The 12,398-nt window shown below is 37.7% G+C and overlaps 2 protein-coding genes and 1 long non-coding RNA gene across 9 annotated transcripts in view; 1 reads left to right on the top strand and 2 right to left on the bottom strand.

Moving 5' to 3' along the window:
- LOC121906862 (butyrophilin subfamily 3 member A2-like) overlaps nt 1-3,529 on the bottom strand; it is a 115,260-nt gene extending 111,731 nt beyond the window's left edge. For 3 of the 7 annotated variants that reach the window (XM_042426044.1, XM_042426045.1, XM_042426038.1), the window contains exon 1: nt 1,372-1,458. Coding sequence is in view for 3 of the 7 variants with exons in the window: in XM_042426041.1 (XP_042281975.1) it covers nt 1,372-1,418 (47 nt within the window). In the remaining 4 variants the exon portion in view is untranslated. Of the gene's footprint in view, nt 1-1,371; nt 1,472-2,629 lie in introns of those variants that run through there. The other 4 variants (XM_042426041.1, XM_042426040.1, XM_042426042.1 and 1 more) reach the window with 4 other exon arrangements.
- Nucleotides 1,484-5,935, top strand: LOC121906868. Its single transcript, XR_006098753.1, has 2 exons — nt 1,484-2,294; nt 5,239-5,935. It is a non-coding gene; the product is annotated as an uncharacterized LOC121906868 (long non-coding RNA).
- On the bottom strand, nt 5,026-10,988 carry LOC121906863 (CD276 antigen-like). Its single transcript, XM_042426048.1, has 5 exons — nt 10,511-10,988; nt 7,878-8,264; nt 7,215-7,514; nt 6,954-7,043; nt 5,026-5,484 (listed from the first exon to the last, which is right to left on the bottom strand). Exons 1-5 carry the CDS (start codon nt 10,566-10,568, stop codon nt 5,168-5,170), a joined length of 1,152 nt encoding a protein of 383 aa, XP_042281982.1. The 5' UTR covers nt 10,569-10,988; the 3' UTR covers nt 5,026-5,167.
- Between the last annotated feature and the right edge of the window lie 1,410 nt (nt 10,989-12,398).

Raw genomic sequence — 12,398 nt, 5'->3', positions numbered from 1 at the left:
CTATTTTAATTACAGTTGAGTTTTGTAGCTAGGTAATTTTTATACAAAAGTAGGTTTGTAAAGGTTTACACCTGCCAAGGTATTCATCACAATCTGCTCCTCAGTCCCTCTCTTCAACCGTTCTCTCATCCCCAGTCCTCTGCAGTGTCTCTGTCCCTATCTCCAGCCCCCACTCACTTCTCCCAGGTCATTTACTTTTCTTGCCAGCCTCTGGCTGTCCACCACATGCCCTCGGACTTTCCCTCCTTTTCTCAACACCTGACTGCCCCATCCATCCTCACACCTGTTCCCACTTCTCATAAGTCCATCATTCACCTGAGCTTTCCTGCCCATTTCCCTACCTGCACCTCATTCCCTTATCAACCTTAATCAATCCCTAATCAATCAGTACATCCCAAGTCTCTTATTTGATCTTTCCTCGCTCCTCAATCCTCGCTTGAACTAGAAATTTTTCTGGTCTGCCATCTTGAAGGCCGTCCCAAGTCTCCTATTTCTACTCTGAGATGCGAGGAGCGAGGAGTTCTAAGTGAGGAAACACGAGAGCAGCCTTCACGGAAGTCTTTTACCAGCCGACACGCCCCCTTATTGGATATCAGTTATTGATTGGATTCTGTAGCTGATCGGACTGATCTGATACATCAGTTTCATACCGGAGGGAAAACAGATAACAGAGTAAACTCAAATGTATCACTCCCAAGTTTTATATTTTATTTATCTAGTTAAAAATCTGTGTTAATTGTCGGTCTGATCAACAAAAGAACCATAAACAACTTTCTTCATTCATTAGAGAGATTTTCCTTTTCATGATCTGTTATTTCCCCCATTAACTGTTATTATAGATAAAATTAAAGTCAGGGAGAGTCTGCTGTTTGTCAGCAAGAAAGAGTTTAAACACATTTATATTTGACATAATTTGTCATCATTTCCATTCAGTCACATCTGAGGCTGAAAATTCCTGAGCGTCTGCTTTGATATGAGTTACATCATTTCATTTTTCCCTGAAACATTTAGCCCAATAAACCATTTCCACTGTTAGAAAGACACCCTGATCATATTCTGGGTTATTAAATAATGAATTCACTATCAGGATATCAATAAACAATGAATAAATAATATAAACGCAGTCTGCTAGTAAAAATGGTTCATGTGCCTCTGAGCAGGACACAGTATAAACACAGAATGCTTCCAGAGTGTTTCCTCTGATAAGTTCAGTATTTAATCAAACCCCACTGTATGTTAGGTAATACCTCATGTTGATCTACAGCATCTCACATTATTTTGGAATGAAAGAAATCAATGACAAGTGGAACCAATGATGACACTGTGATTAAAGCATCTGTAGCAAGGCAACTATTGGTGAATTAAGCTTACCTCTGACTCCGGCTTTTAACCCTCAGGTCTTTAAGCTTCTGAGCCATGCAGGCCTTTATGTCTGCCTCTGCAGTGCCTGGAAAGTGCCCTTACACTTGAGCTGTCAAAACAGAAAGACAAATATTGCAAGAAAGAAAATAAGATTCATATCACACGAGGAAAGCACTGTAAATGGATTCAGGATAATGTTGATGCAGAGGTTTTGTAAAAATACAAGGACTATTTCAATTTCAACCCCTGCATGAGACATGCCAGATTGGAGGGAAAAAAATCAAAATTTGGAAATACAATGAACAAAGATTACATACATGGAATAACAAATAATTAGAAAAAACTTTTCAATTGTGCACCATTACATGGAAATGGAATATAGATCAAAGTGTGTGCTGATGAATCTTTGTCCTTCCAGCAAGTAACATTGCTTATATCATAGCTCTGAAAAGGCTGAAATCTCAACAAACGGACAAAAAGCTTCTCAGTGAGATTATATTATTGTTAGGATGGACACACATCACCACAAATCTGCAGCCATAGGCAGACACTGTGAGTCTCAGTTATTTAGTACAATGACAATAGAAAAAAAGAAAACAAAAATACTTTGTTAAAACCATATATATGATTTTTATCAATCCGACCCTATTTCAATCATAACTCAACTGTATCTCACGACGTAACTTAAAAACTATAACTACATACAGCAGCAAGGAAAAACTCCCCTTTAACGGGAAGAAACCTCAAGCAGAACCGGACTCTAGGTGGACGCCATCTGCCTCCACCGGTTGGGTTGAGACGTTATTAGATTTATATACTCAAAAGAAAGAAGAGAGAGAGAGAGAGAGAGAGAGAGAGAGAGAGAGAGAGAGAGAGAGAGAGAGAGAGAATATGCTGAAGTGGAAGAAATAATTTCTACTGCTGGATAACAGGTAGGTTAAGTTAAAAAGTGCCTTTTGATTTTCCTTCTGAGGTTCTTCAATTGTACTTAGAATCTGTACGTTAATGATAACGTGCGAATCACGGAGTAACGTTCAGTTAACGTCGACGTAACGTTACACCGTGCTAAATTCACAGATGAAGCTATGCAACGAATGATTTCACCGAACAAGTAATTAAATGTGGCAAAAAAAAAAACCGAATTTATGTACTTATAAAAGCATACGACTTAACGTTACAACTATTAGCATCTAACTAGCTAGCTGGCACGGTGTCAAAGTAACATTAGCGTTAAGCTAGTTTTAAATTAACAGTTAACGTTACTCACCACTCACTGCCAGTAATTTACCGTTGCTGAGTATTTTCGCCATCCTCCCCTTGTCAGCTTACCGGCGGAGCTGTGCTCCATCAGTCCGATCATGTCAGGGTCATTCACCATTTTCTCCTTTGATACACATTTTTCTTTAAATATACTAATTTGGTCGTCGTCGATCCCGATCCGTTTCTCTGTCTCCGTCTGTGACGTTAATCTGCTTCCAACGGTCAAAGATGACGATGCATTCAAGTGCACCATCCAAGATTCGTCTTCATCAAAAGCTTGTCTCACGTTTACTTACAGAAGTAAGCGTTATGTAAAGTAATTTTATGTAAAGTAATTTTTTGGTGCAGATTTTACTAACTTTATACGGATTAAATGAAATGAATTAATGAAATGAAAAAATAGGTCAGACATGTAATTGATCAAATAATAAATTACGGAGGTCCCGAAGGCAGCATGGGGAACCCAGAGTGTATGGGCGGGAAGCGCGAGCTCAATACTTTTATTAATACACTCAATACACTTAAATGACGGTGGCAAATGTCCAGGAAGAGAACATTTTACAAAGAGCACATTTTCAATCCAAAAATGTAAATTCCTCTTGAGACTTGAAACATGTCATTTATAACATGCTAAATCATGTCACATGTGAAATGTCTCAGTTTACATGGAAGGAAAAGCTCTTGAGTTTACATGTGGAATCAATCTGTGAGATGTATCAGTTCACATAGGAAATGTTGATTTTATAAAAGTTTGCATTCAAAACATGTCTTTTATCACATGTGAATGTTTCATTTCACGTGTGACTTTATACCTCTCATATGTTAAGTTTGCATTCACATATAAAATTAAAAACTTTTTTTTTCACATGAATTTAAGATACACATGTGATTTCTAAATGTGAAACTTAGGTTCACGTGTGAAACCACAACATCATATGAAATGTTTCACTTCACATGTGACATTATCTTTTTCACATGTAAAGTTTGCAATCACATGTAAAGCTGAAAACATGTTGTCTTTTTGACATATGAATTTTAAGATACATGTGATTTTTCCAAATGTGAAACTTAAGTTCACATGTGAAATATTTCACTTAACATGTGACACTATCCTTTTCACATGTAAAGTTTGCATTCACATGCAAAGCTAAAAACATGTTCTTTTTTCACATGTGAATTTTAAGATACACATGTGATTTCCAAATGTGAATGAAGTTCACATGTGAAATCACATGTGAAAGACTGAATTTCAAATGTACTTTTTTCGTAAGGGTGATCAGATCACAAGTGGACAGTGCTAAATACAAGTGCGATCCGATCACTCAAACAACTTGCCAAGGTGGTCTGGGACACATTTGACCACATACCTTTTGTACGCTAATGTGTCCTGATGTGTCCCCGATAAGGACGTAACAGGAAGTTACGTTATCAGTTCAGGATGTGGTGGTTATTTTGGTGACAGCGCACCAGCACCAAAAACTTTGTCCTGCCAGTCTCAAAAGTAGGAATAGCCGGTACATGTTCATTAGTTCTTGAGATATATTTGTTTTCTTAGTTAGCTCATGCCAAAAAAATCTGGCACTTGTCTGGTGACAGACTGATGTAATAACTGTGTGCATGGCCCTTTGACTTTCTAGCAAAAGTGACATAGGCAGTAACAATATCTGAACACAAGTGGAGACGCATGACAGACACAGATGGGAACAGCGATGTGTCTCGGCTGTCCACTTGTGTTTGGATCACCGAAACACATTTTAAAACCAAGTGTAAGATGCTATGTAAAGGATTTTAAAGAGGTTATTATACTTTTTGTGGACAAACCATGTCAGACACACGTTATTGTTCCAAGCAGAGTATTTTACAGTTGTTAAATCTTTAATCAACGGTGCTGGCTAGCTAACCAGCTAACATTAGCCCAGAGTTTAAAGCCTTTTTGTCAACATTTTCTTGTTCAATATTGCTATTAAATGCAATATAGTGTTAATTTTAAATTCAGTTCAATTTTATTTATATAACACTATGACACTTATATAATAATTGTCATTCAGTCATAGTTGTAGATAGTTATACCACATAGAGGGGTAGTTACATTCTAAACATAGAAGACAAAGCAGATAATTACTGGTAAATTGTGAAACTGTAACCCCTCAAAAAAATTGCCTGCATGACGCCCCTGCTCTAGCGCCACCAGCAGATTAATGTATGGGTTTAATCTATTAATCAATGTAATTCAAAGTCATTCACAGATGACTGACAAGCCAATAATAAGTCAGAATAAACGTAGACAGTAAACAGTAAAAACAATGAAACTAATGCACACGGGAAATAAAAATTATGAAAATGAAATAAAATAAAATAGATTTAAAGATATTTTGCATTGATTAATGCAAGAAAAGATTTGTGAGCCTGAAAAGTTGTCCAGGAGGAAACATGTTCAATGTATTTAATAAGTATTATATGAACCAGAGAAATGTACCAGAGTTTGATTGAGCTGCACAAAACAGGTTAAAGTACAAAACATCGGCTCCATTCATACCGCTGACTCTTATTTGTCTTTGTCACTCTCTGTGGTTTTTGTTTCGTCTGCATCTTTCTTGCGGTCATTTGTTTCCTCAGAAGCAGAAGAGTCTTCATTGGTCGCACTTGCTGTGGCACCATCCCTCCTCACTGGCAAACAGTAAAGTGCAGACTGATGCCCTGGTAGCAAATTGACTGTCTCAGGTTCACTTTCATCAGCACTTTCAACATTTCTATTCTGCATGTTGGAAGGAGCTTCACCGGCATTTCCTCCAGCTGAGCCTCCACTTGCTGATGAGCCGGATGGGTTTGCTGTTGGCTGAGGACTCCAGTTTGATGTTCTTCCTGGAATTAAAGGCAACTATTTTAGTCTTGACAATACAAAAAGGGTGACAGGGCAGTGGTAGTGCTGGATGTTTTGTCTTATATTTAGCCATGTTAGGAGCATGGCTTTACGAAGCATAATGTTTGTCAGTGGGTTGGTGTGTCGGTTCACCACTTTCATCCTGACTGAAATATATCAAAAACTATTTTCTACAGACATCAACGGTGTCCAGAGGATGAATCCTTCTGACTTTGGTAATACTTTAACTTTCCCTCTAGTGCCACCATAAAGTTGACATTTGTGCTTTTAACTAAAATATCTCAACAAATGTTGGAAGGACTGCCATGACATTTGGTACAGACATTAATGTTCTGCTCTGGTTGAATTGTAATAACTTCCTGTGACTTTCAGGGCAAAGTATTCATTTGTCCAATATTTTGGTTTATGACTAAATATCTGCAAAACTAACGACATTTGCATCTCAGCTTTTTATTTGTTTAGTGCATGTATGTATAATAAGAACTGGATATGGAAATGACGCTCAGATTTGCGGCCAGTTTTGCCCAGTGGCCACTCACAGTATTGTAGCAAAAAGCATTTTCCCCATAGACCGCCATTATAAAAGTCGACGTCTGTAAAACTATTGACAGGACACTTTGAACTGCAACGAAGGTCAATTATGACTCTTTCTGTTATGAATTTTTGATCCATGAAGGTTTTATATTTATAAAACGTTCCTCGAGCCTAAAAGAGAAACTCCCTAAGGGGGTCAGTCTCAGTCAGAAAGTCGGGAAACTCAGCAGCCACAAATTTCTCAGTTTTCTCTGTTTAGCGTCTTCAGGTTAGGCTAACCCATTGTTGCCAACTAAACCTTCACTTTTCCAGCAGTTGGGGGAACAACAGACATGACTTACCTTGGTCTTGACAAGCTGCAGCACTACACACTGTAGTCTGTACTGTACATTTACCGCTAGATTGACAATTTACTATTAACCTTTTCCTCTGCTCCGTTCGCATTCATCAACACTTTTCTGCCGCTCGCTCTCTCACTCAACTACTCACTCACCCACTACACACACACATTACACACTGTCCAATTCCTTAACGGAGCTACGCTACCCAGAGTTTCCTAGGAAATGACAAAGAGGTTGACTCACGTTTTAGAACAGCGCTGCACAGAGGCTCCCAAACACTACTGATTTCCTAATAAATGGATATTTGACCTTATTTCTGGTGTTAAAAAAAATATTTTCTTGGCCTGGCCAGGGTTCTCGTTGGCCCGGTGGCCCGCTAAGCCTGTACAGTTATAAGGGAAACACTGGAGAGAGTTGTTTCAGGTCACATGGACAAACAAACGATTACAATGGGCAAACACTGTAAACATCTGCCAGACCTGCACCTGTCCTCCCCATTAACAACCATGTGACCGAATACTTATAACATATTAAACACATCAAACTTTAAAAGGAAAGTAAAAGGAAACACTTACTACGGTGCAGATACAGGATGACAATCAGCGCCACAACACAAACAAGGGCAACAACAAATCCAATTCCAATTCCAAGATCATGTCTTTTTTCTGAAAAAAAGACAAATACAACACAAGAGTTGTCACAGTGTTTTAACATGAAGAAATAATAAATTCAGATGGTTGATATAGTCTGTCAGAAATTATTATTTGATTATAAATTAAGGGAAAAGTAAGATTTTGGTCACAAATTAAAGAAATCAAATGTAATCCTCTCATCACCTGGAGTCTCGAGTGTCGTATCTTTAGTTACACTCAGTGTCTGGTTTGAAGTGGGGTTGTGAACTCTGCAGGTCACTCTCTGTGACCCTGTGATGTTGGCTGTGCTGCTGGTACTGTAAGTGCCGTCTTCTTCAGAGGTCATAGTCGTCTGTACTTCATGTTGTTCCAGTGTACGTTCTGATTGATTCTGTCCGCCCTGGGAAGTCCATTTGATTTCAGGTTTAGGGTAACCCCCCTTTGTGCTGCAGGTTGCTGTCTTATTTGATTGATTTATCTCAAGTTTTGGTTCCTGGAAAGGAGCTGGAAATAGATCAGGATTAGATAGATCAGGATTAGTTTAGCAGGATTTTTCATGTGTATATGTGAGCATTCATACAAAGTTTTGGTTATCAAGGAACTTATAATAAATATGCAAATAAAGAATGACAAATCTGAAATGTCTGGTAATTTAATAGCTACAAAATGATGTGATTTCCTGTAAACTTCCCTTAATATTTAGTGGTTTACCAGACCCCCATTATTCATTATTTATTTATACCACTACATATTCATATGCTCAACTGAGATATCTTCAAATTTGACAAAAAAAACCCCAAGACCTTTCATCAGTGATTCATTTGACATAATACAGAATATGAATATAAAAAGTACAAATGATCATACCTGCTACACACACAGTGGTCTGGCAGAGCTTCTTTGTTGATTCGGATGGTGAGTTGAAAATGACTTCAAGGGAGGTTTGATCATCTTTCAGTATCAATTCCTCAATAACAAGTGATAAATTTCCATCATGTAATTGATCAGGGAAGATTTTGGTTCTATTTTTAAATGACTGGCTTTGGTGCTTTAAGTCTGGCTTTCCTTTATTGTACATATATACAACAAGGCCAGAATTATCTTGACCTTGCCAGTATATAAAACTTTTCTCTGGTTGGAACGGTTTACTGAAGGTGTGATGGCATCTCCAGAGCCACGGAGCTCCTCTGGTTCCATTGGCTTGACATGAGTTATTTTCAGATGAAAATGGCAGCAGCAGAACCAAATGGAAAACTACAAAGAAACAAACAAACAAAAAAAAGATTCAGTAAATCCAAACAATAGTAAACCATCTTGGTTAGAATGAGATAACAGGCTGAAAAATCAGAGTTCATCTGCTCTATTTTCATGTTCTAATAAGTAGTCAGTGAATCAAGGATTGATATCTGTGAACCTGCAAACTATTTATATCAGCAAGTACATAATCAATAAAGTCAACTTTTTGCAGTCAGGCTCTCATGCGTATGAACAAGCAGGTGCACATTCACGTCTTGAGCTCATTCCACCTTAAAAAAAACATAATGCAATTTTCCGAGGTGCCTTGTGTTACATTACAGGAGATAAATGTCAAACTCATCACTGTAGAGCTGCATCCAGGGCGACCAGATGCATAAACAAACTAAGTGCCTGCTTAGGGCCCCCATCGCCACCAGAGGGCCCCCAAGAGTGCTTAAAATGTCCCACAAGAGAGCTGGAAATGTTTTTGTTTCTTTGTTTTTTGATGTATTAAATGTCAGAAAACACAGATTCTAAGGAGAAAGTGGAATACTGAGGTAGTTTGTAAGAGGAAGAAATAAGAAGAGTAAACTGAATTGAAGCAACTTGAACATTTTTCACATCTATACATAGTTTTCAAAGATAATTATTCAGCTTTATATTTCATTCTTGAACCATTATTGTTATCTTGTTACAGGTTCCTCTCTTCATTTTATGTCATTATTTGAATATTTATTTCATATTGTCTGTTTTTCACATTTGCATTTATTTTTTTATATAAGAAGGAAGTTTTACTGAGTGAGGTACTTTTTATATAAGTTATTTTTTTTAACCAAAAGCAATTAAAGTGGTCAACTTGTTTACAGTAAATGCATTTTCTGCTGGTTCATTGTGTTAATTTTCAGAACACCATGTTAAGTATACCACTTCGTACTGTATCACTTTGAATATTAAAGTACAAATTAACACCAGGCCACTCTTGTGAGTTTGCTACCTGTTACGATTAAAAACCATAGCAGGGTAAAAACATGCCAGGCTGGCAATGGTATGATGTAAACAACACAGTTACAACTAATAGAACTGACAATGGGTGTGTTAGATTTACAGTAGGTGTGAGAATGATCAAGTATTGACAATAGTCAATAGTATTGGCAGCACCAAGGCAGTGGGGGGCCCCCAAATCAAATTCTTGCTTTAAAGTGTTCATCAGAGAAGATCTGAGGACCGGCTAGTTCTTGATACCCGACCAATAATTTAGCCTTCCAGTTCTTTGCACCATATAAATGGAAGGAATTACAAAATCACTTTAAAACATGAAAGTGTCATCCCGATAGATTAATTTAAACTTTTAATTTAAGGCTCTTTCTCTTCTCACTTTCTGTCCACAGAGTCAAAACTAAACATTGAGAAGCAGCTTTCAGTTTCTGTGCACAACATATGTGGATCAAACTCCCAGAAAACTGCAGGTCTGCTGCATCTCTCAGTTCTTTTAAATCAAGGATAAAGACTTTCTGTCACGGTCTGCTCCTCAGTCCCTCTCTGCAGCCAGTCTCTCATCCCCAGTTCTCTGCATTTCTTCTCCCTGGCCATGTTCTCTCTTTCAACTTCCCAGACCTGCCGTTCTCAACTTGTCCACCAGATGCCCTCCCTCCTCTTCACATTTATGCACCTGTTTCCACTCAGTAATTCATTCCCTGCTTCTCATTCCCTCATCAGCTCCTCTGTACTTATATCGGTCCATTTCTTTTGTTATCAATGTTGCTTCTATAAACTCTCATGGTTCAGCCATCCTGATCCTGTTTGCCTATTTATTTCCTGCCTGCTTTGCCCCCCTGGTTACCTGTTGTGGACCGCCTCTCGTTGCTACCTGTGTTTTTTGCTTTTTTGTGTTAAATTTTCTTCTCATTTCACCTGCCTGGCTTGAGTGTCTGCATTTTGGTCCTCCACTTGTCTGTCCTGTCCTCATCCATGACACTTCTCTGTTTGCTGCTGCCTTTTATTCACTCAAATTTGGAGTTTGATTCATATCTCATGCTGCACTGTAACATTTATTCTGCTGTTTTATTCAATTTTATCTTTTTTTCTCTCTTTTTAACTCTATTTAAATGTGTATTATGTATCTGTTCCATTTCTATTTAAGACCTGAAGACACCTTGATCTCAGTGAGACTAACTGATGATGCTACATATAAAATCTCATATTGATGTTTCTGATGATCTGCATAAATGAATTAAAAGTCAAATTTCAAGGTGATAATATCTTACCTTGAAGGTAGACAGATGACAAAACCTTCATCATTCTAGCATTGTTTGCAAATGACATCCTGACTTGACACTTGGCAGTGCAGACAGGATGAGGGCTGGCCTAATTTAAATATGACCTTACTTCCTTTTTGACTACAGATGTCAGTGATTTGACGTCAGTGATTTCGTCGGTCTGGGGGGGGGATACCTGACAGTAAAGTCTCTTTCTTCCTGTAACTACAATCAATGTTGTACTTCCCCCTCTCTACTGTCTCACCCCCAGGTTTAAAATGTTTAATTCAATTTTAATATTACTTTGCTTTTATTATTATTACCTTACTTTTGTTCTATTTTCATTCTTCTGTTACACTTGTGCAAACAAAAGCCAAGACAGTCTTTGTATGCTGCAAACTTTGCTAATAAAACTGATTCTGATGACTTTCTGGGTTCATTTGTTTTTAGACACTCTGTTATATTATGTGAGATTGACTTTTGCATTTTTGGTCACTCTGAAATTAAGTTATGATAACATTGTACTCACCAATGTGAGAGCAGTCAGACAATCAGATGGGTTGTAAACAAACCCCCATGTTAGGCTGCATAAGTCCGAAAACTGCTCCATGTTAAAACAGCACAAGTGACTGTGTTGGTGGAGATGTGATGAAATCAATCCAGGAAGTCCAGTTGGAGTTACAGATTTATGCATTTAAAGGCTTATCAGATGCCAAAACACCACACAGTGGTTTTAAATACTCATTTAAAACCACTGTGTGGTGAGAGACAGGACAGGATTTTACAACTCAAGTTATCACAAATGTTTTCTCTTACATTGCTACGATCATGAAGTTAATAGTTGAATACGGCGTTCACATTACAAAGTAATCCACCAGGAACGTACTCTTGCATGTATGTGATGGCCAGCGCAGATCATTGCCAGATGATGTCATGTTGTGTTGGAGTAATAGTTGAACCAGGTTTCTCACTCTTCTGTCAACAAAAAGGCTGTAAAACCTTCAGACTAATCAACAGATACAATTTGTTTGTGTAATTCGTAATTTTACTATATTTCCGTGTTAGTTTTAGGTTGTTTATTTACTCATCATTCACTCAATTTACTTAATGTTGCTCTTATTACGTTTATTTATTTAACTAATCTTGTATCCTTTGCTTTCTATATATGTTCTTCTGTCTGCTCCATGTGGCATCTTATATTGTACTGTTAACTTGATTATGAATAAAAGTTTTTGAAAAAATAAACAGGACCGAGAAAAAAAACCCAAACAAACAAACAACCAAAAAACATGTTTCTGAAGAACGACACCTTTGCCAAACTTACTTGGAGCAGAAAATGAAGCTGACTGTTTTCCAGATATCCTGGTTCTACTATCCAGAACTTTCATTCACACTCACGGTTTTCCTGTGTATTTAGGAATTATTTGCAACATTACAAGTGTATTTGCTTTCAGTTTTATCACCAAATTCAAAATTAATTTATTATCATTTTACAACACAAGGTTGTATAGTGAAATGTAGTTTGTAGTCACTCAAAAAACAGAAATTAAAGAAATGGATTGATAAATAATAAGTCATAAATAAACTATTTGTTATATTGTAGTGCAGAGGATGAATTGAGCGGATACTTCTGTATCTCTTGTCAGACAGCAGCAGGTTGAACAGGCTGTGGTTGGGTAGGTATTGTCTTTTAGTATCCTTTGGGCTCTGTGCAGGAGCCTCACCTCACCGATATCACTGATGCTTGGTAGATGGGAGAAGGGTACCAATGATGTTCTGGGCGGTTTTAATCACCCGCTGCAGAACCTTCCTGTCTTGGGCCGTGCACATCTCATGCCAATTTGTGATGTTTCCAGTCAGGATGCTTTCAAGAACTTGGGACGGGAATTTTGCCTTC

The sequence above is a fragment of the Thunnus maccoyii genome, chromosome 11, assembly GCF_910596095.1.
Source record: "Thunnus maccoyii chromosome 11, fThuMac1.1, whole genome shotgun sequence".
Taxonomy (NCBI): Eukaryota; Metazoa; Chordata; class Actinopteri; order Scombriformes; family Scombridae; genus Thunnus; species Thunnus maccoyii.
This window is presented reverse-complemented; position numbering and strand designations above follow the sequence as displayed.

What these genes read in the sequence shown, in the direction of transcription:
- LOC121906863 (XM_042426048.1), bottom strand. Translation starts at nt 10,568, where the DNA reads ATGTCATTTGCAAACAATGCTAGAATGATGAAGGTTTTGTCATCTGTC. An exon ending in TACGACACTCGAGACTCCAG is followed by an intron (nt 7,044 to 7,214) that starts GTGATGAGAGGA and finishes TCTTTTTTTCAG; the next exon opens with AAAAAAGACATGATCTTGGA. An exon ending in CATCCTGTATCTGCACCGTA is followed by an intron (nt 5,485 to 6,953) that starts GTAAGTGTTTCC and finishes CTTTAATTCCAG; the next exon opens with GAAGAACATCAAACTGGAGT.